Here is a 25,000-nt window from a genome sequence, read left to right as displayed (position 1 = left end):
ATGAGGTGATATTGTTAGAATAATTATGTGTAAGTTGTCACACAACTCTTATGCTTAAAGGCCGTTGCTATAGTTATTATCAATTGTGCTGAAGTTGTACTTTTCTATCTGTGCAAAGGGACATCGACTCGTATCAGTGTTTGTGTCCAGAACATCGAGTACCGTGACGCAGACAAAGAACATTTGCATTTCATGAATAGTCATATATTGTGTCCAACTGGGGCTGCTGAGATTAACCCCCTTCCTTCAGCAGCAGGACTTTAGAGCGTAGTTTAGATCTGTAACTAGAGTACAGGCCAAAACGACTCTCCTCATTGAGCTAAATTTAACTCTGTCTCTGCATGATTCCTTGCTTCTTGTCTGTTGTTGGGTCTGACCAGACTTCCCTCCCAGGGAACTAAAGTCACTGGTCAATCCCAAGTTCTTTAGATGACATATATGCAGAGTAAAAAGGACCATCAAGACAGAATAGGAATATTATCATGTTTTACTGAAGCTTCAGGAGACCAGCCCACATCAATACAGTCATACCGTCATCTCGGGATGGTCTAACATTCAAACAGGAAGAGACAACTTCTTGAATACGCAAACAGACCCCACCCTCTCCAGAAAGGAATACAGGCTCATTGTTCTACTACAGATAAGATATAAGGGAGTACTCCAACTCCTACATTGCAAGCAAAGAGTACAAATGGAAAAACACCAGCTGATTTAAACATGACTATGAATAAAGAGAGAACTCTTAAACATATATGCATTCTCCACACTGTTTAATAGATGTCATCAGTGTTTGAACCTTATGTTTGACTAATGTACTGTACACAATCCGCCGTACAGAAACTCCATATATGGCCTCAGTCATTCAGTTACAAATAAAGATGTGATGTTCGCAAACGAGTCAAATATTTTGAACAGCTCTTTGATTCCCGGTTGGGAGCCTTCTGTTTAGGAGCCGTATTTTACACAAATTGTGCATGCCACCTGACGAGGCTGAAAAAATGAGTGGGACTCAAAGCATCCTGATTCACTTTTGTGGTTAATTGTTCTGTTGATGTGTTTACTAGTTCAGGTGTACACACACCAGGAAGGGTAGTGTCAAGGCCCGGGTGTGTTCAACTGTGCACACCTCCAAGCGCACACCTGGTGCGATCAATCTGCAATCTGCACACCTGCCGCTGATGAGCTCCCCGAGCTTCTTAAGCCAGAGCGAACCTGCATTCCGGGCCAGAACGTAGCGACCTGTTCCGTACAGTAAGCCAACTCGTGTCTAGCTCTATGCTCACTCTCTTTCGCTGTGTTTTCCCCCTCCGTGTTTCAATCGTCTCGTGTTCCCGTGTCGTTCCAGCAGCATTCCACCGTTCCCTGACGATGAGAAGTGTGCCTCGTCTCCCCATATTCCCCATCTGGTTCCCTGGCTGCCCCTTTTTGGATCTCGACCTCCCGCCTGGACACGGACTTTTGACGCCTCGCTCTTGCCCCTGACCTCCAGCCTGTCTCTGGACCTTCGAGCCTGCCTTGCCCCCCTTGGACTTCAGCGTCCCACTCAACACGCACCATCAACAACTCCTGGTAACACTCAACATATACTCACTTCACATAGTCGCACACCATACACATTTTGGTTTAGTTACACGCCTCATTTCCTATTGTATTTATCAATAAACTCAACGACGTCCCTGCATTCTGTGCCGTCTTCTTCCTCCCTGTAGGTGGAACATTTTTTGTTCATTCTAGATTTATTCATAGGTTTTATACACATATTGTTTATGGACGCTCTCATTCATCCAGACGTTTGGCAAAACGTCTTCTAAGACCACCCAAACAGTCCAGTTGTGATCGATTGAATGCCCCGAGAATCTAGACATATTAGCGGGAACTTTTTCCTCAGAGCGTGGGGTGACACTGTACGAGGGCGCAGTTCCATGCGCTCTCCTCATGAGCTAAATTGAATCCTGTCTCTGTTTGATTCCTTGCTCCTTGTCTTGTTTAATAGATAGTTCGGTGTTTGAACCTGACATTAACAGCGTTAACAGTATATGATGGTGGGATGTGTACATTTGATTTATTCTGATAAAAATTGTGTAAATGCGACCAATGATTGTTTGCTTGATATATATAAATTACAGTAATCCCTCATTAATCACTGGTAATTGGCTCCGGGCATCACCGCAATAAATTACTTTCCGTGAAGTAGGAATTATTAATTGTAAATCTAGTAATTTCATAGCTACAGAATTAAAAATAAACTATTTATTATCTTCTAAATACATTTGTCAACATTATGAAAAGCCTTTGGACATGAAATAACACCCTTTAGTCAATGTAACAGTATTTTAATCCAATACAGTGCATCCGGAAAGTACTCTCAGCCCTTGACTTTTCCCCACATTTTGTTATGTTACGGTCCTATCCTCAAAATTCTACACACAATACCCCATAATGGCAATGTGAAAAGGTGTTTTTTTTTTTCAATTTTGCAAATGCATTAAAGTATCACGGTTGGAGAAATGATTGGAAACTCAAGACAGCCAAAAAAACGGGTATATATATATTTTATATATATATATATATATATATATATATATTTTATATATATATATATATGTATATATATATATATATATAAAATATATATATGTATGTATATATATATATATATATATATATATATATATATATATATATATATATATAAAATATATATATACCCGTTTTTTGAGTCTGTTTGCAAGACCTTCGATTGTGGAGGTGTTCCCGGTTTTGCAAATGAAAGCACGGCCCACCTTTTCCAAAAGTAACATGATTTCTATTTAGAAAAAAAAAAAAAAAAAAAAAAAATATATATATATATATATATATATATATATATTTTTTTTTTTCTATCTGTACAAAAAAAAAATATATATATATATATATACATATATATATATATATATATATATTTTTTTTTTTTTTTTTGAAAAAATAAAATAAAAAAAATAAAATAAAAATAATATATATATATATATATATATATATATATATATATTTTTTAATTTTTTTTTTTTTAATTTATTTATTTATTTTTTATTTTTTTTCTATCTGTACAAAATAAAAAAAAAATAAAAAAAAAAAAATAAAAATAAAAAATATATATATATATATATATATTTTTTTTTTTTTTTTTTTTGTTTTTTTTTTGTTTTTTTTTTGTACAGATAGAAAAAAAATAAAAATAAAATAAATAAATAAATCTAAAAAAAATAAATACTAAAGACCAGGGGAAAAAAAGGCCAGAAAAGTTCAGCGTGGACTCGTTTTTATGAGGTTGTAAATCAGGATGATAGTAATGCTGGCTACGTGATTTGCAAGAGCTGCGACGCTGTTTATGTCTACGACAGTCACAAAACCGGGACATCTAACATGGTGCATCACATTTGTGCAAAACCCCGAATCTCCACAAAGACCCTGAGCATGAGCAGTAGAGATGCGCGGTTTGCGGGCACAACCGCGGAGTCCGCGGATTATCCGCGGATCGGGTGGATGAAATTTAAAAAAATTAGATTTTATCCGCGGGTCGGGTCGGGTCGGGTCGGGCGGTTGAAATAAAAAAAAATTAGATTTTAAATAGATTCAGGCGGGTGGCAGTTAAACCAATTTGGAAATATATATACATAGTTAAATGTTGTTACCCACATACGAAAAACGAGCAGGCACCTGCAGCATATGCCACAACAGAAGAAAAAAAAAAAAAGAGATGGACACTTTTACGGAGCGGAGAAGGCCCCCGACGCCTCGCCGGGGTCCGGGACCGAGGCCCCTTCCCCCAAGAGGGCCCCACCGGGAGCCGTAGCTGAGGCGATCCGCGAGAAGGGCCCGACGCACGTCCAGGGTCACCACCGCGCCCACCGCACCGACACCCCGCCTGGTCCGCCTTCGCCGCGGCCGGCGTCACGCGCAGCAGGTAAGCAGCTTACCTGCCCGCCACCCCCGTGGCCGGGGGCTCGTAACAGGGGTCGCTCCGCCCACGCAGCTTACCTGCCCGCCACCCCTGTTGCCGGGGGCGCGTAACAGGGGTCACTCCGCGCGCAATGCGCTCACGAAAGGGGTGGGGCTCACCCTGGTTGATATAGACAGCAGGACGGTGGCCATGGACGTCGGAACCCGCTAAGGAGTGTGTAACAACCCACCTGCCGAATCAACTAGCCCTGAAAATGGATGGCGCTGGAGCGTCGGGCCCATATACCCGGCCGTCGCCGGCAGCGAGACGCGCTTGGAGGTGCGCTCAGCGCGGCTCCCATATGATTGCGCACTGGTGTGCGTCTGGGTCGTGACAGCGTGGCACGCGAATGTCTGTACTGCATTGGATCAGTCTCTTTTCTTTAACAGGCAAAAGCTTTATAACCTCACTAATGCCTTGCATCGTCTATATTAGATATATAACAACAGGCGGGTGGCGGATGGCGGGCGGGTGCGGTTCTGATCAAATGTTACATCGGGTGGATGGCGGATGGTTGACGACTTTCTGATGCGGTTGCGGATTAAATAATTGCCTATCCGCGCATCTCTAATGAGCAGTTTCGTCCGCCGTGATCCCAGAAGAGTGCCACAGGATGTTAAAACAAGATAGAACGCAGCTGCCTGGAGCAGTTTGAGTGGCGCCAGCGCGCTTGGAGGTGCGCTCAGCGCGGCTCCCAGATGATTGCGCACTGGTGTGCGTCTGGGCCGTGACAGCGTGGCACGCATTGAATGTCTCTGCTGCATTGGATCAGTCTCCTTTCTTTAACAGGCAAAAGCTTTATAACCTCACTAATGCCTTGCATCGTCTATATTAGATATATAACAACGGGCGGGTGGCGGATGGCGGGCGGGTGCGGTTTTGATTAAATGTTAGTTCGGGTGGATGGCGGATGGTTGACGACTTTTGTGATGCGGTTGCGGATGAAATAATTGCCTATCCGCGCATCTCTAATATATATATATATATATTTTTTCAGAATAGAAATCATGTTACTTTTGGAAAAGGTGGGCCGTGCTTTCATTTGCAAAACCGGGAACACCTCCAGAATCGAACGTCTTGCAAACAGACTCAAAAAAACGGGTTACAAAAGTGACTGTGGAGCAAAATTCATGCAAAATTTACACCAAATCCTATCCAATGTGAATTAGACCACAAGGAAGTGTTTTTAAATGTAGTTTTAAATCATCATACTTTCAGTACTCCTTCGGCAAAAAAAGAGGCTAGATTATATTTCTGGGTAATACTGCAGGTCAGATGATAGATACCTCACACCTGAGAAGATAGATACAGTATGTGCTTAGGATGAGGTCAACTCTTTGTGTTTCACATAGAGGGCCCTGGTAAAGTTACAACCGATACAGGACAAGCCCTCGGGGGCCGTGGGTATAAATCTCCGACAATGAAAACCTGGAGTCTGTTATTGTACAGAAGAACATGCACTACCAGACAATAGGGACGATCAGATGACTTCCACTGGGATCAGAGTGTGATGTGACTCAAATGTGGAATTCTCTTTTTACCGGACGTTTAAATGAACCTTTTTCATGTGCAAATCGCACATGCACTTCTACAGCCTTTGTCATAATGTTTTAACAGTAAAATACTATCATCAAAATGTACTGTAACATTGCAACAAATGATTATACCCTTATATTTGACAGTAATTAACACAGTATAATACTGTAATCATTGTGCTCTCCAATATTGCGTCAAATCGCTGTATATTCAAATTGGTTTGTCTCTTGAGGGTTTCTGTTGACTACGTTACACACTCTTGTACAGTATGTTGTTTAAACAAGAGCCTAATATGCTTTTCTACAACAAAATTCATCTATTTATTTTTCTTCTTCTCTAGATTTCGGCCCGTTTTTTCATCCGATTCAAACTTCAAACTGTTCGGCCCATTCGGGAATCGCGGGCTTTCCCTTGAAAAATTCCCAAAATTCCCAGATTTCCCAGAATTCCAAGTTTTCCGGTACATTTTTCCCTTTCAGAATGAATTGATCATTTTTCAAACTTCCACCATTTCCACATTTTTCAACCTATTCAAACCATTCCACCTTCAACCTATTCCACCATTCTAGTAATTTAAACTACCCTTTTTCCAAGTTCAAAAAAATTCCCAGATTTCCCAGAATTCCAAGTTTTCCGGGACATTTTTCCCATTCAGAATGATATTGGCCATTTTTCAAACGTCCACCATTTCCACGTTTTTCAACCTATTCAAACCATTCTACCTTCAACCTATTCCACCATTCTATTAATTTAAACAACATTTTTTTTTCCACGTTCAAAAAAATTCCAGGATTTTCCAGAATTCCTGGTTTTCCAAAGCCCTATTTTCACTCTTTTTTCTGGCGACTACTTCTCCCACATTTTTCAACCCACTTCAACTGTTCCAAAGTCAAATCATTCCTCTTAATTAGGACAAAAAACAAAGTTGTTTTTCGAATTGGAAAAATTCCCGGTTTTCCAAAAAATTTCGTAATACCATTTCTGTTACTACTTCAACATTTCTCGACCGATTTGAAAAATGTCAACACCAACCATTTCAACTCATTCATACCATTCAAGTTTTTTTTTAACCATTTTCCCCCCAAAAATCCCACTTTTCCCGAAATTCCCAAATTTTTTTAGAAATTCCCATTGAAATCAATTGGACATTCTTCAAAGTTCAACAATTCCCGCATTTTTCATCCAATTCAAACCATTCCAACTTCAAACTGTTCAGCTTATTTGAGAAACGCGGGCTTTCTCTTGAAAGATTTCCCAGACTTCCAAGTTTTCCGGTACATTTTTCCCATTCACAATGAAATGGCCATTTTTCAAACTTCCATCATTTCCACGATTTTCAACCTATTCAAACCATTCTACCTTCAACGCATTTCACCATTCTAGAAATTTAAACTACTTTTTTTTCCAAGTTCAAATTTTTTTCCAGATTTCCCCAAATTCCAAGTTTTCTGGGACATTTTTCCCATTCAGGATGAATTGACCATTTTTCAAACTTCCACCATTTCCACGTTTTCAACCCATTCAAACCATTCCACTTTCAACACATTCCACCATTCTAGTAATTTAAACTACCTTTTTTCCAAGTTCAAAAAAAATTCCAGGATTTTTCAAAATTCCTGGTTTTCCAAAGCCCCATTTTCACCCTTTTTTTTCTGGCAACTACTCCTCCCACATTTTTCAACCCACTTCAACCGTTCCACCGTCTAAACATTCCTCTTAATTATGACAAAAAAACTGAGTTGTTTTTCGAATTGGAAAAATTCCCAGTTTTCCAAGAGTTCCGTAATACCATTTCTGTTACTACTTCAAAATTTCAACACCAACCATTTCAACTCATTCAGACCATTCAAGTTTTTTACCATTTAAAAAAAAAATCCCGCTTTTCCCGAAATTCCCACATTTTTTGGGAAATTCCCATTGAAATCAATGGGACATTCTTCAAAGTTCCACAATTCCCACATTTTTCATCCGATTCAAACCGTTCCAACTTCAAACTGTTCAGCGTACTTGGGAATCGCGGACATTTTCTTGAAAAATTCCCAGATTTCCCAGAATTCCAAGTTTTCCGGGACATTTTTCCCATTCAGAATGAATTGACCATTTTTCAAACTTCCACCATTTCCACATTTTTCAACCTATTCAAACCATTCCACTTGCAACCTATTCCACCATTCTAGTAATTTAAACTACATTTTTTCCAAGTTCAAAAACATTCCAGGATTTTCCAGAATTCCTGGTTTTCCAAAGCCCTATTTCCACCCTTTTTTCTGGCGACTACTCCTCCCACATTTTTCAACCCACTTCAACCGTTCTACCGTCAAATCATTCCTCTTAATTAGGACAAAAAACAAAGTTGTTTTTCGAATTGGAAAAATTCCCGGTTTTCCAGGAATTTCTTAATACCATTTCTGTTACTACTTCAACATTTCTCGACCGATTTGAAAAATTTCAACACCAACCATTTCAACTTATTCATACCATTGAATGTTGTTTTTTTTAACCATTTTTCAGAGAAAATCCCACTATTTTCGAAATTCCCACATTTTTTGGGAAGTTCCCATTGAAATCAATGGGACATTCTTCAAAGTTCCACAATTCCCACATTTTTCATCTGATTCAAACCGTTCCAACTTCAAACTGTTCAGCTTATTTGAGAATCGCAGGCTTTCCCTTGACAAATTCCCCAAATTCCCAGATTTTCAAGCTTTCCGGGACATTTTTCCCATTCAGAATGAAATTGGCCATTTATCAAACTTCCACCATTTCCACGTTTTCAACCTATTCAAACCATTCCACTTTCAACACATTCCACCATTCTAGTAATTTAAACTACTTTTTTTCCAAGTTCAAAAAAATTCCAGGATTTTCCAGAATTCCTGGTTTTCCAAAGCCCCATTTTCACCCTTTTTTCTGGCGACTACTCCTCCCACATTTTTCAACCCATTTCAACCGTTCCACCGTCAAATCATTCTTCTTAATTAAGACAAAAAAACAAAAAGTTGTTTTTCGAATTGGACAAATTCCCGGTTTTCCCATTTTTCCAGGAATTCCGTAATACCATTTCTGTTACTACTTCAACATTTCTCGACCGATTTGGAAAAATGTCAACACCAACCATTTCAACTCATTCATACCATTAAAGTTTTTTTTACCATTTTCAAAAAAAAAATCCCGCTTTTCCCGAAATTCCCATATTTTTTTAGAATTTCCCATTGAAATCAATGGGACATTCTTCAAAGTTCCACAATTCCCGCATTTTTCATCCGATTCAAATCGTTCCAACTTCAAACTGTTCAGCTTATTTGAGAATTGCGGGCTTTCCCTTGACAAATTCCAAAAATTCCCAGATTTCACAGACTTCCAAGTTTTCCGGTACATTTTTCCCATTCACAATGAAATGGCCATTTTTCAAACTTCCATAATTTCCATGTTTTTCAACCTATTCAAACCATTCTACCTTCAACACATTTCACCATTCTAGAAATTTGAACTACTTTTTTTTCCAAGTTAAAAAAAATTCCAGGATTTTCCAGAATTCCTGGTTTTCCAAAGCCCTATTTTCACCCTTTTTTCTGGCGACTACTTTCCCCACATTTTTCAACCCACTTCAACCGTTCCAAAGTCAAATCATTCCTCTTAATTAGGACAAAAAACAAAGTTGTTTTTCGAATTGGAAAAATTCCCTGTTTTCCAAAAATTCTGTAATACCATTTCTGTTACTACTTCAACATTTCTCGACCGATTTGAAAAATGTCAACACCAACTATTTCAACTCATTCATACCAATAAAGTTTTTTACCATTTTCAAAACAAAAAAAATCCCGCTTTTCCCGAAATTCCCACATTTTTTTTAGAATTTCCCATTGAAATCAATGGGACATTCTTCAAAGTTCCACAATTCCCGCATTTTTCATCCGATTCAAACCATTCCAACTTCAAACTGTTCAGCTTATTTGAGAATTGCGGGCTTTCTCTTGACAAATTCCAAAAAATTCCCAGATTTCCCAGAATTCCAAGTTTTCCAGGACATTTTTCCCTTTCAGAATGAATTGGCCATTTCTCAAACTTCCACCATTTCCACGTTTTTCAACCTATTCAAACCATTCTACCTTCAACACATTTCACCATTCTAGAAATTTGAACTACTTTTTTTTCCAAGTTCAAAAAAATTCCAGGATTTTCCAGAATTCCTGGTTTTCCAAAGCCCTATTTCCACCCTTTTTTCTGGCGACTACTCCTCCCAAATTTTTCAACCCACTTCAACCATTCCACCGTCAAATCATTCCTCTTAATTAGGACAAAAAACAAAGTTGTTTTTCGAATTGGAAAAATTCCCGGTTTTCCAGGAATTTCTTAATACCATTTCTGTTACTACAACATTTCTCGACCGATTTGGAAAAATGTCAACACCAACCATTTCAACTCATTCATACCATTCAAGTTTGTTTTTTTTACCATTTTCCCCAAAAAAATCCCGCTTTTCCCGAAATTCCTAAATTTTTTGGAAAATTCCCATTGAAATCAATGGGACATTTGTCAAAGTTCCACAATTCCCACATTTTTTCATCCGATTCAAACCATTCCAACTTCAAACTGTTCAGCTTATTTGAGAATCGCGGACTTTCCCTTGACAAATTCCAAAAAAATTCCCAGATTTCCCAGAATTCCAAGTTTTGCGGTACATTGTTCCCATTCACAATGATGGCCATTTTTCAAACTTCCACCATTTCCACGTTTTTCAACCTATTCAAACCATTCTACCTTCAATCTATTATACAATTCTAGAAATTTAAACTTCCTTTTTTTCCAAGTTCCAAAAAATTCCAGGATTTTTCAGAATTCCTGGCTTTCCAAAGCCCTATTTTCACCCTTTTTTCTACTCCTCCCACATTTTTCTACCCACTTCAACCGTTCCACCGTCAAATGATTCCTCTTAATTAGGACAAAAAAACAAATTGGAAAATTGAATTGGAAAAATTCCCGTTTTTCCTGGAATGCCGTAATATAATTTCTATTACTAACTTCAACATTTCTCGACCAATTTGAAAAATTTCAATACCAACCATTTCAACTTATTCATACCATTGAAGTTTTTTTTTTACCATTTTCCAAAAAAAATCCCGCTTTTCCCAAAATTCCCACATTTTTTGGGAAATTCCCATTGAAAGCAATGGGATATTCTTCAAAGTTCCACAATTCCCACATTTTTCATCTGATTCAAACTGTTTTAACTTCAAAATATTCAGCCTGTTCGGGAATTGTGTGCGCTACTTCAACAATTCTAAAAAAAAAAAATTCCAGGGTTTCAGTTCAACTTCAGCATTGGAGCATTCACACGCAATTCCTTCAGGAATTGCCTCATCTAGTTAACAATAAAATTGTTAGCCAATAATTAAATGAATAATACAATTTTCATAATGTGTGACAAACATATTTACCCGTCTTTCCAGTCACAGAAAGGGATGGCTGGCTGCGGCCTCCACTGTTCCCCGCCATGATGCTCAGCGTGTACTCAGTGTACGCTGCGAGGGAAGCAATCTCAGCCGGGGAGGAATAAACCGTGTCTTCTCTGTAAAAACCATCGGCGTTTTGGAGCCGTACGATGTAATGAGTGGCTCCAGTGACCGAGTTAAACTCCACTATTAGGGTCTCGCTGTCCATTGGCTTCACTTTTTGGATGGGGTCCATTAGTGGAGGTGCTGAAATTGTACAAATGAGATGCAATATTAATATTCAGCGGCAGAGTTTCTTCATAACTTAAGATATTTAAGCATTTAAGTCCCATCTTAAAACTCATTTGTATACTCTAGTCTTTAAATAGACCCCCTGTTAGACCAGTTGATCTGGTCCCCCCCGCCCCCCTCTCCTTTGTGGATCGCACAGATTCGGTGACCACAGATGAAGCGCTAGCTGTCCAAAGTGGTGACCCAGGGTGGACCACTCATCTGTGCATCAGTTGGGGACGTCTCTGCACTGCTGACCTGTCTCCACTCAAGATGATCTCCCGCTGGCCCCACTATGGACTGGACTCAAACACTATTATGTTAGATCCACTATGGACTGGACTCAAACACTATTATGTTAGATCCACTATGGACTGGACTCTCACACTATTATGTTAGATCCACTATGAACTGGACTCTCACAATATTATGTTAGATCTACTATAGACTGGACTCTCACAATATTATGTTAGATCCACTATGGACTGGACTCTCACTATTATGTTAGATCCACTATGGACTGGACTCTCACACTATTATGTTAGATCCACTATGGACTGGACTCTCACAATATTATGTTAGATCTACTATGGACTGGACTCTCACACTATTATGTTAGATCCACTATGAACTGGACTCTCACAATATTATGTTATATCCACTATGGACTGGACTCTCACTATTATGTTAGATCCACTATGGACTGGACGCTCTCACTATTATGTTTGATCCACTATGGACTGGACTCTCACAATATTATGTTAGATCTACTATGGACTGGACTCTCACACTATTATGTTAGATCCACTATGGACTGGACTCTCACTATTATGTTAGATCCACTATGGACTGGACTCTCACTATTATGTTAGATCCACTATGGACTGGACTCTCACACTATTATGTTAGATCCACTATGAACTGGACTCTCACACTATTATGTTAGATCCACTATGGACTGGACCCTCACACTATTATGTTAGATCCACTATGGACTGGACTCTCACACTATTATATTAGATCCACTATGAACTGGACTCTCACTATTATGTTAGATCCACTATGGACTGGACTCTCACAATATTATCTTACATCCACTATGGACTGGACTCTCACACTATTATGTTAGATCCACTATGGACTGGACTCTCACTATTATGTTAGATCCACTATGGACTGGACTCTCACACTATTATGTTAGATCCACTATGGATTGGACTCTCACACTATTATGTTAGATCCACTATGGACTGGACCCTCACACTATTATGTCAGTCCACATCTGCGGTCCCCTCCAAGGTTTCTCAATGTCATCCCATTGGGTTGAGTTTTTCCTTGCCCTGATGTGAGACACTCGTGATTTAGGGCTATATAAGTAAACATTGATTGACTGATATTTATTAGAGTCAAACCAAAAAAGACGCATCTTAGAAAAGAACATATTTACCTCTAAACGCCAATTACCACTCACCTGTTAACGACTCAACAACTGCCACATCCAGCCTCAGTTGGTCACCATCCAAAGCTTCTACCGTGAAGTCATACACCGTGTTGGGGGCCAGAGGGGCGACGGTGCCCATCACGGTGTTGGCCCCGAATTGGACAAAAGCAGTCACAGTTGATGAGGACTTTTCCCGCACGGTGACCAGGTATGAGCCGGCTCCTGGATGCCTGCTCCATCGCAGAGTCTTACTTTTGGACGTGGTCGCGAACACGGACACTGCGAGCATTAACAGAGAAGGTGAAACAAAATTTGCAACACCGCGGCATGTTTATTTAGTCGGTTATTGAAAGAAGAAAGAAAGAACTATAAGCACAAACATAATAATACCTGTTAGCGCAGCAGCCTGTCAATATCACAAAAAGACAAAAATAATTCAAAATAATATACCAACCATAACCAAATATGATGTATTTTGTTCCACCATCAATCATTTCTCTTTGCAATTAACTAAACCAAATTAAATGACTTACCTGTGTGCAAACATACAGCAAGACTAAAATCACCAACCCCTTTGATGCGCCCATTTTTCACAACCGTTTAAATACTGCTAGCACTCTTCCTCTGCGATCATCAGAGTTTAACCTCAGTCTGGCTCTCAGTGGTCTCACCCTTTCTTAAAAGTACCTGCTCTCTATTGTTGGTTGGAATGCCTCCACTTTGTCCCCGCCCCTTTGACACGGATAACCAATCAAATCCAAGCGAGGGGGCAGGTTTTTGGATGGGTCAATGACATGTGACAGAGAACCTGGACTTTCCCGGTTTAATGTAACTTACATCCATCCAGGGACTCTCACACTATTATGTTAGATCCACTATGGACTGGACTCTCACACTATTATGCTAGATCCACTATGGACTGGACTCTCACACTATTATGTTAGATCCACTATGGACTGGACTCTCACACTATTATGTTAGATCCACTATGGACTGGACTCTCACTATTATGTTAGATCCACTATGGACTGGACTCTCACACTATTATGCTAGATCCACTATGGACTGGACTCTCACACTATTACCGGTATGTTAGATCCACTATGGACTGGACTCTCACACTATTATGTTAGATCCTTTATGGACTGGACTCTCACTATTATGTTAGATCCACTATGGACTGGACTCTCACAATATTATGTTAGATCCACTATGGACTGGACTCTCACACTATTATGTTAGATCTACTATGGACTGAACTCTCACTATTATGTTAGATCCACTATGGACTGGACTCTCACTATTATGTTAGATCCACTATGGACTGGACTCTCACTATTATGTTAGATCCACTATGGACTGGACTCTCACACTATTATGTTAGATCCACTATGGACTGGACTCTCACTATTATGTTAGATCCACTATGGACTGGACTCTCACACTATTATGCTAGATCCACTATGGACTGGACTCTCACACTATTACCGGTATGTTAGATCCACTATGGACTGGACTCTCACACTATTATGTTAGATCCTTTATGGACTGGACTCTCACTATTATGTTAGATCCACTATGGACTGGACTCTCACAATATTATGTTAGATCCACTATGGACTGGACTCTCACAATATTATCTTACATCCACTATGGACTGGACTCTCACACTATTATGTTAGATCTACTATGGACTGAACTCTCACTATTATGTTAGATCCACTATGGACTGGACTCTCACTATTATGTTAGATCCACTATGGACTGGACTCTCACTATTATGTTAGATCCACTATGGACTGGACTCTCACTATTATGTTAGATCCACTATGGACTGGACTCTCACTATTATGTTAGATCCACTATGGACTGGACTCTCACTATTATGTTAGATCCACTATGGACTGGACTCTCACTATTATGTTAGATCCACTATGGACTGGACTCTCACACTATTATGTTAGATCCACTATGGACTGGACTCTCACACTATTATGTTAAATCCACTATGGACTGGACTCTCACTATTATGTTAGATCCACTATGGACTGCACTCTCACTATTATGTTAGATCCACTATGGACTGGACTCTCACACTATTATGTTAGATCCACTATGGACTGGACTCTCACACTATTATGCTAGATCCACTATGGACTGGACTCTCACACTATTATGTTAGATCCACTATGGACTGGACTCTCACTATTATGTTAGATCCACTATGGACTGGACTCTCACACTATTATGTTAGATCCACTATGGACTGGACTCTCACTATTATGTTAGATCCACTATGGACTGGACTCTCACACTATTATGCTAGATCCACTATGGACTGGACTCTCACACTATTATGCTAGATCCACTATGGACTGGACTCTCACACTATTATGTTAGATCCACTATGGACTGGACTCTCACACTATTATGTTAGATCCTTTATGGACTGGACTCTCACTATTATGTTAGATCCACTATGGACTGGACTCTCACACTATTATGTTAGATCCACTATGGACTGGAGTCTCACACTATTATGTTAAATCCACTATGGACTGGACTCTCACTATTATGTTAGATCCACTATGGACTGGACTCTCACACTATTATGTTAGATCCACTATGGACTGGACTCTCACTATTATGTTAGATCCACTATGGACTGGACTCTCACACTATTATGTTAGATCCACTATGGACTGGACTCTCACTATTATGTTAGATCCACTATGGACTGGACTCTCACACTATTATGCTAGATCCACTATGGACTGGACTCTCACACTATTATGTTAGATCCACTATGGACTGGACTCTCACACTATTATGTTAGATCCTTTATGGACTGGACTCTCACTATTATGTTAGATCCACTATGGACTGGACTCTCACACTATTATGTTAGATCCACTATGGACTGGACTCTCACACTATTATGTTAGATCCACTATGGACTGGACTCTCACTATTATGTTAGATCCACTATGGACTGGACTCTCACACTATTATGTTAGATCCACTATGGACTGGACTCTCACTATTATGTTAGATCCACTATGGACTGGACTCTCACACTATTATGCTAGATCCACTATGGACTGGACTCTCACACTATTATGTTAGATCCACTATGGACTAGACTCTCACACTATTATGTTAGATCCTTTATGGACTGGACTCTCACTATTATGTTAGATCCACTATGGACTGGACTCTCACACTATTATGTTAGATCCACTATGGACTGGACTCTCACTATTATGTTAGATCCACTATGGACTGGACTCTCACACTATTATGTTAGATCCACTATGGACTGGACTCTCACTATTATGTTAGATCCACTATGGACTGGACTCTCACACTATTATGCTAGATCCACTATGGACTGGACTCTCACACTATTATGTTAGATCCACTATGGACTGGACTCTCACACTATTATGTTAGATCCTTTATGGACTGGACTCTCACTATTATGTTAGATCCACTATGGACTGGACTCTCACACTATTATGTTAGATCCACTATGGACTGGACTCTCACACTATTATGTTAAATCCACTATGGACTGGACTCTCACTATTATGTTAGATCCACTATGGACTGGACTCTCACACTATTATGTTAGATCCACTATGGACTGGACTCTCACTATTATGTTAGATCCACTATGGACTGGACTCTCACTATTATGTTAGATCCACTATGGACTGGACTCTCACACTATTATGTTAAATCCACTATGGACTGGACTCTCACTATTATGTTAGATCCACTATGGACTGCACTCTCACTATTATGTTAGATCCACTATGGACTGGACTCTCACACTATTATGTTAGATCCACTATGGACTGGACTCTCACTATTATGTTAGCTCCACTATGGACTGGACTCTCACAATATTATGTTAGATCCACTATGAACTGGACTCTCACTATTATGTTAGATCCACTATGGACTGGACTCTCACTATTATGTTAGATCCACTATGGACTGGACTCTCACTATTATGTTAGATCCACTATGGACTGGACTCTCACAATATTATGTTAGATCCACTATGAACTGGACTCTCACAATATTATGTTAGATCTACTATGGACTGGACTCTCACACTATTATGTTAGATCCACTATGGACTGGACTCTCACACTATTATGTTAGATCCACTATGGACTGGACTCTCACACTATTATGTTAGATCCACTATGGACTGGACTCTCACACTATTACATTAGATCCACTGTGGACTGGACTCTCACAATATTATGTTAGATCCACTATTGACTGGACTCTCACACTATTAACTAGATCCACTATGGACTAGACTCTCACACTGTTATGTGGCCCGTGGCATAGGCCGTATAGGCAAATGCTAAGGGCGCCGTCCATCAGGGGGCGCCACGCCAGTGCCACAAATGTTGGAGAAAAAAAAAAAAAAAAAAAGAAAAGTTGGTACTATTATTTCTAAATACAAAAAATAATCCCACGTTAATTAAAATACAAAGTAAAGCCTATTTAATAGAAATATTATTTGTTACAACATTACGCGCGCCCCCCCCCCCCCCCCCTCCCCCCACACGGTGCGCCCCCTCCCTTCCCGTATCATGACTCTTATGTAACGTTAGGTAATTACAGTACTCCCACCTTACATTCCTCAGGGACATTTGTATTAGATCTTTTAAGCAGGTGTTTTTTGTTTACATTGTTATTGCCTTCTGGTTAGCTAATGTTTGCCCTGCAGGTAATAGTCACTTTTCCACCCCTTTATATATTAGGTATAGTTGTAAGTAAAAAAAAAAAAAAAGGTCAAAGACAAAGCTATTCGGTTTCTTGTGAGTATATACACTTCACTGCCGATGTGGGGGGGCGCCACCTAAAATCTTGCCTAGGGCGCCAGATTGGTTAGGGCTGGGCCTGCATCCATCCATCCGTTTTCTACCGTTTGACCCTTTCGGGGTGGCGGGTGGTGCTGGAGCCTATCCCAGCTGCATGCTGGACAAGTCGCCACCTCATCGTAGGGCCAACACAAATAGACAGACAATATACAATACAGCCCTTCATATTTACCATACCAATTTCCAACATTTTGTTATGTTACAGCCTTATTCCAAAACTGAATGCATTTATTTTTATCCTCAAAATTCTACAGAAAATACCCCATATTGAAAATATGAATAATTTTTTTTTTTTTTTTTTTATTTATTTATTAAAATTAAATAACTGATTAGATTAAAAATCAGAGTGGCCGCCCTGAGATGGGTAGGTCGTGAGTTCAGACCCCGGCCGAGTCATACCAAAGACTATAAAAATGGGAGTCATTACCTCCCTGCTTGGCACTCAGCATCAAGGGTTGGAATTGGGGGGTTAAATCACCAAAAATGATTCCCGGGCGGGGCCACCGCTGCTGCTCACTGCTCCCCTCACCTCCCAGAGGGTGATCAAGGGTGATGGGTCAAATGCAGAGAATAATTTCGCCACACCTAGTGTGTGTGTGACAATCATGGGTACTTAAACTTAACTTAACATGTACAACATGATACATCACACATGCATGCATACAACATGATACATCACACATGCATGCATACAACATGATATATCACACATGCATGCATACAACATGATACATCACACATGCATGCATACAACATGACGCATCACACATGCATGCATACAGAATGACACATCACACATGCATGCATACAACATGATACATCACACATGCATGCATACAACATGATACATCCCACACGCATGCATACAACATGATACATCACACATGCATGCATACAACATGATACATCACACATGCATGCATACAACATGACACATCACACATGCATGCATACAACATGATACATCACACATGCATGCATACAACATGATGCATCACACATGCATGCATACAACATGATACATCACACATGCATGCATACAACATGACACATCACACATGCATGCATACAACATGATACATCACACATGCATGCATACAACATGATACATCACACATGCATGCATACAACATGACACATCACACATGCATGCATACAACATGGTACATCACACATGCATGCATGCATACAACATGATACATCACACATGCATGCATACAACATGATACATCACACATGCATGCATACAACATGATACATCACACATGCATGCATACAACATGACACATCACACATGCATGCACACAACATGACACATCACACATGCATGCATACAACATGACACATCACACATGCATGCATACAACATGATACGTCACACATGCATGCATACAACATGATACATCACACATGCATGCATACAACATGATACATCACACATGCATGCATACAACATGACACATCACACATGCATGCATACAACATGACGCATCACACATGCATGCATACAACATGATACATCACACATGCATGCATACAACATGACACATCACACATGCATGCATACAACATGACGCATCACACACGCATGCATACAACATGATACATCACACATGCATGCATACAACATGATACGTCACACATGCATGCATACAACATGATACATCACACATGCATGCATACAACATGATACATCACACATGCATGCATACAACATGATACATCACAATTTCCAGTTTCTCTATTCAACATGTTGGAAAAGGAGTAGGAAGAAGCAGAGTTGATTTAATCCCACCCCTTTTGCTTTACATAGCAGTTGCTAAAACTTTTGTTCGCTTCCTGTTCTCAATGTATTCACAATATACTCCATAAATAATAACAATACAAATAAATAAATAAATAATTAGTGAAGTAAGTTATATTTCATATGGTGAAATGAGTAAGATTATCTAGAAAATGAATGGATGGATGAGATAAATTCAGAATGTTTATCATGGTTCTTCTTCTTTGTACTTTGTAAACACTTTAAGTTTGAATAGTTACTTAAAGTGGATCATATTAGCACATTGTTTGATTTCTTTGCTTAATCCTTTAATTCCACATATACTGAAGGTCTTAAATGTAGTACGTGCGTACAAATGTTTTAATATTAAATTTTTCTCTAAGATTATATTTCTCCTCTTTTGTTAAAAAGAATTGTTGTACATTCTTGGGTAGCAGATTATAGTTTGCTTTGTGTTTAATTTTATACATTCACTATGTCGTGGAATTTCAGTATATTTGATTCAATGAATAGAAATGTGAGAATAGATTTTAAAGACATTAAAAACATTACGTACTTTGGTGTTCCTATTATATAGACATCTTATAAGTAGACACAGCATGGAGCGTTACTGCCTACTGGCAATGACGAGACGCGGGGCCGCCATCTTGGAGTGGTGATCCGCTCCACTCAGTGCAATTCATTTGGCAGGAGCAATGACATTTAATTCATCTTACCTCACTGAATACCACTGATTTTCACGCGTTTTTTTTTTTTGTCATACGTGTAGCTATTATAAAGGACACATGTTTTATTATTCATAGTTTGCTTAACAGTAATAGAATATTCTTATATGCTATAAGTGACCAGACGTCCGAGATCAAAACTAGGAATGTAATCCCAGAGAATGGGGAAAAAAACGGTCATCTTTTTTTAAGTTGAAGAAACAATATGATTAGGTTATATATACATGCTACATAAACAATGTATGAATACATTAGATATCTATATATCTTATAGACTGTATCTCTGTTGCTGAGAATTTATTCTGTCTTGACACTTTGTATTGATATTTTGTATTACATTCTTCCCTTAAATGATAATGTTTACAGTGATTGTTTTATAAGTATTTTTGATGTATGTCGCTTTGGATAAAAGCGTCTGCCAAATACTTAAACATAAGCATATATAAACACCTGTAAGTCTTTATATCAGCTAAAACCACCAATCTGTTTCACTGGATTGAGAATAAAACCCAATTCTGTTTTACAATCTTTATCCATCCATCCATCCATCCATCTTCTTCCGCTTATCCGAGGTCGGGTCGCGGGGGCAGCAGCCTAAGCAGGGAAGCCCAGACTTCCCTCTCCCCAGCCACTTCATCCAGCTCCTCCCGGGGGATCCCGAGGCGTTCCCAGGCCAGCCGGGAGACATAGTCTTCCCAACGTGTCCTGGGTCTTCCTCGTGGCCTCCTACCGGTCGGACGTGCCCTAAACAACTCCCTAGGGAGGCGTTCGGGTGGCATCCTGACTAGATACCCGAACCACCTCATCTGGCTCCTCTCGATGTGGAGGAGCAGCGGCTTTACTTTGAGCTCCCCCCGGATGACAGAGCTTCTCACCCTATCTCTAAGGGAGAGCCCCGCCACCCGGCGGAGGAAACTCATTTGGGCCGCTTGTACCCGTGATCTTGTCCTTTCGGTCATAACCCAAAGCTCATGACCATAGGTGAGGATGGGAACGTAGATCGACCGGTAAATTGAGAGCTTTGCCTTCCGGCTCAGCTCCTTCTTCACCACAACGGATCGATACAACGTCCGCATTACTGAAGACGCCGCACCGATCCGCCTGTCGATCTCACGATCCACTCTTCCCTCACTCGTGAACAAGACTCCGAGGTACTTGAACTCCTCCACTTGGGGCAAGATCTCCTCCCCAACCCGCAGATGGCACTCCACCCTTTTCCGGGCGAGAACCATGGACTCGGACTTGGAGGTGCTGATTCTCATCCCAGTCGCTTCACACTCAGCTGCGAACCGATCCAGTGAGAGCTGAAGATCCTGGCTAGATGAAGCCATCAGGACCACATCATCTGCAAAAAGCAGAGACCTAATCCTGCAGCCACCAAACCGAATCCCCTCAACGCCCTGACTGCGCCTAGAAATTCTGTCCATAAAAGTTATGAACAGAATCGGTGACAAAGGGCAGCCTTGGCGGAGTCCAACCCTCACCGGAAACGTGTCCGACTTACTGCCGGCAATGCGAACCAAGCTCTGACACTGATCATACAGGGAGCGGACCGCCACAATCAGACAGTCCGAAACCCCATATTCTCTGAGCACTCCCCACAGGACTTCCCGAGGGACACGGTCGAATGCCTTCTCCAAGTCCACAAAGCACATGTAGACTGGTTGGGCAAACTCCCATGCACCCTCAGGGACCCTGCCGAGAGTATAGAGCTGGTCCACAGTTCCACGACCCGGACGAAAACCACACTGTTCCTCCTGAATCCGAGGTTCGACTATCCGGCGTAGCCTCCTCTCCGGTACACCTGAATAGACCTTACCGGGAAGGCTGAGGAGTGTGATCCCACGATAATTAGAACACACCCTCCGGTTCCCCTTTTTAAAGAGAGGAACCACCACCCCGGTCTGCCAATCCAAAGGTACCGCCCCCGATGTCCACGCGATGCTGCAGAGTCTTGTCAACCAAGACAGCCCCACAGCATCCAGAGCCTTACGGAACTCCGGGCGGATCTCATCCACCCCCGGGGCCTTGCCACCGAGGAGCTTTTTAACTACCTCAGCAACCTCAGCCCCAGAAATAGGAGAGCCCACCACAGATTCCCCAGGCACTGCTTCCTCATAGGAAGACGTGTTGGTGGGATTGAGGAGGTCTTCGAAGTATTCCCTCCACCGATCCACAACTTCCGCAGTCGAGGTCAGCAGAACACCATCCTCACCATACACGGTGTTGGTAGTGCACTGCTTCCCCTTCCTGAGGCGGCGGATGGTGGTCCAGAATCGCTTCGAAGCCGTCCGGAAGTCGTTTTCCATGGCTTCAGCGGTCGCGGAGGCAAAAACTCGGACATGGGAGGAGTTCGGGGAAGCCATGGAAAACAATCTTTATCTTCATCATTTATTTAAACTTGATGTTATTCAAGTATGACATTTTTATATGTAATTAATTTTATTGACAAGCAATTATGGTCATACTCTTGTTTGCTAGCGGCTACGATTTCAATACTATTGAAGATCTTTGCTCCTTCTCAACTCTGTGGTAATATTCTTTTCACAAAATACAACCAATTAGGGATGTCCGATAATGACTTTTTTGCCGATATCCGATATTCCGATATTGTCCAACTCTTTAATGACCGATACCGATATCAACCGATACTGATATATACAGTCGTGGAATTAACACATTATTATGCCTAATTTGGACAACCAGGTATGGTGAAGATAAGGTCCTTTTTGAAAATAATAATAAAATAAAATAAGATAAATAAATTAAAAACATTTTCTTGAATAAAAAAGAAAGTAAAACAATATAAGAACAGTTACATAGAAACTAGTAATTAATGAAAATGAGTAAAATTAAGTGTTAAAGGTTAGTACTATTAGTGGACCATCTTATTTTGAAAATGTAATTTTGTTAATAAATTATATGCAATCTGTTGTGTTCCCTAATTTTCAGTGTACATAGATGAAGGTGTGTGTTGCTGAGCCCGACTTGGACATAATCTGGACTGGACCTGGTTTTAAGAACCCTTTAAAGAATTTAATTTAATTGACAACCTGGTCTGGTGAAGATAAGGTCCTTTTTAAAAAAAATTAAATAAGATAAATAAATAAACATTTTCTTGAATAAAAAATAAAATAAAATATAAAAACAATTTCATAAAAAATAGTTATTAATGAAATTGTTAGTGGACCAGCAGCACGCACAATCATGTGTGCTTACGGACTGTATCCCTTGCAGACTGTATTGATATATATTGATATATAATGTAGGAACCACAATATTAATAACAGAAAGAAACAACCCTTTTGTGTGAATGAGTGTAAATGGGGGATGGAGGTTTTTTGGGTTGGTGTACTAATTATAAGTGTATCTTGTGTTTTTTATGTTGAATTAATAAAATAAAATTAAATTAAAAAAAACAACCGATACCGATAATAAAAAAAACGATACCGATAATTTCCTTTATTACATTTTAAAGCATTTATCGGCATCTCTACAACCAATAATAAGTTAATATTAATCTTACTTGTGAAAAGTAATCCCCCGATTCCTATTTTCAACAGTCCGCTCATTTGAGCAGGAAAACGCTGAACATCAGTTTAGCATCTTTGTTTTCTACCTGTCAACTGTCAGTTTAGGCTGCTCGCCGGCTCCTCGCCACCACTTCAAGATGGCGGCCCAATTTCTCGCGTCACAGCAGCCAATGCTGCGTCTACTTATAAGATGTCTATGGGTGTTCCTAATACCGCTGCAACCGGAAGTAAGACCGGAAGTGGTAATGTTTAGCCTCATGTGTCACACATAGCACAGCACCGGAAAGGGCGAAACATTAAAAAAAGAAGCAAGATGGCAACCGGTCCGGAGAACGGACTAAAACGAATAGTTTGGAAAAGTAAGTTCGCCGTCTTCGTCGCGGTTTATTTTCATTAAACACAACACAATGTGTTCTTGTCGTTGAGATTCGAGTAATGTTTAAAAAATACCAGTTGCTTCCGTTCAAACGTTGAAAAGTGACAGTTGGCGTCAATTTTCACGGTGCTATAAAAACAACACCAACAAGTATGGCATTAAAGAAGCGGGACGATGACACATAACTATGACTTGTGTTGTAAGTTGGCGGCGAACTTTTCATTTTTGTCTGTTTCCGCCCAGGACAACTGTCAGTCCGAACTGGGTCAACAATGATTAAGTTTGAAGCCACACCTCGTACAAGCTGACTCTAATCATTACCATGACAACTTGGTCATGTCGGACCTTTTTAAAAGTGATTTCCCACTAGCTTAAGTCGTTTACTGTGGTAATTAAAACTAATAACTAGGGATGTCCGATAATGGCTTTTTGGCGATATACCGATATTGTCCAACTCTTAATTACCGATGCCGATATCAACCGATACCGGTATTGGATGTGTTACCACATCCAATCCCAAAGAATTAGGTTTATACTGTCTATTAGTATGATGAGTGTGGTGTAAGTCAGGTTTCCATTTTTTTTAGAATGTAACCAATGCCTTGAATTAGCTGTCCAAAAGTGTGCATTTTTGTCCCAGCCTTCTTCCCCTGCCATGATTCCTGACCTTATAATCATCATCTTTATAGGAATTAAAGAAACAATTATTGAAGACTGCAGGAAATCTGACGTATGGAAGGTAAGCCACATGTATGTCACACGGTCTATTCAAGGAGGTTTGAGCCTCCATAAAGAAAGTTCCTAAGTCCAATAATAAACATAGTTTTCAGTGTTAGAAATTAGTTCAGAAAGTGCTACAGTATGTTTATCTAACTCTACCCCTTGTCTAGTTACACTGCATTAACACATGCACTCAGTGACTTCCCATTCAGTGCAACGTAAGCTTCAAAATAAAAGCATGGTCATTTTAACCTGAATTCTACTACAAGTTGCAACT

General features: G+C 40.0%; 2 protein-coding genes across 3 annotated transcripts in view; one reads left to right on the top strand and one right to left on the bottom strand.

The window, feature by feature from the left end:
* The window catches only part of LOC133616849 (fibronectin-like), a 121,975-nt gene extending 108,709 nt beyond the window's left edge, over positions 1 to 13,266 (bottom strand). Inside the window, exons 1-3 of the mRNA XM_072914744.1 lie at positions 13,191 to 13,266; positions 12,710 to 12,958; positions 10,954 to 11,214 (exon numbers count right to left, since the gene is read on the bottom strand). Coding sequence (XP_072770845.1) covers positions 10,954 to 11,214; positions 12,710 to 12,958; positions 13,191 to 13,266 — 586 coding nt within the window. The remainder of the gene's footprint in view (positions 1 to 10,953; positions 11,215 to 12,709; positions 12,959 to 13,190) is intronic.
* A 10,582-nt stretch (positions 13,267 to 23,848) lies between these two features.
* Positions 23,849 to 25,000, top strand: part of stxbp3 (syntaxin binding protein 3) — a 43,115-nt gene continuing 41,963 nt past the window's right edge. Inside the window, exons 1-2 of one of the 2 annotated variants that reach the window (XM_061975509.2) lie at positions 23,849 to 23,986; positions 24,693 to 24,742. In XM_061975509.2, the coding sequence (XP_061831493.2) occupies positions 23,941 to 23,986; positions 24,693 to 24,742 (96 nt within the window). In that variant the 5' untranslated portion in view covers positions 23,849 to 23,940. Of the gene's footprint in view, positions 23,987 to 24,175; positions 24,203 to 24,643; positions 24,743 to 25,000 lie in introns of those variants that run through there. The other variant, XM_072914715.1, reaches the window with a different exon arrangement.

Source organism: Nerophis lumbriciformis, linkage group LG14 (genome assembly GCF_033978685.3).
Source record: "Nerophis lumbriciformis linkage group LG14, RoL_Nlum_v2.1, whole genome shotgun sequence".
In the NCBI taxonomy this organism is placed as follows: Eukaryota; Metazoa; Chordata; class Actinopteri; order Syngnathiformes; family Syngnathidae; genus Nerophis; species Nerophis lumbriciformis.
Note: the sequence above shows the minus strand (reverse complement) of the source record. Positions and strands in the feature narration are given on the sequence as shown.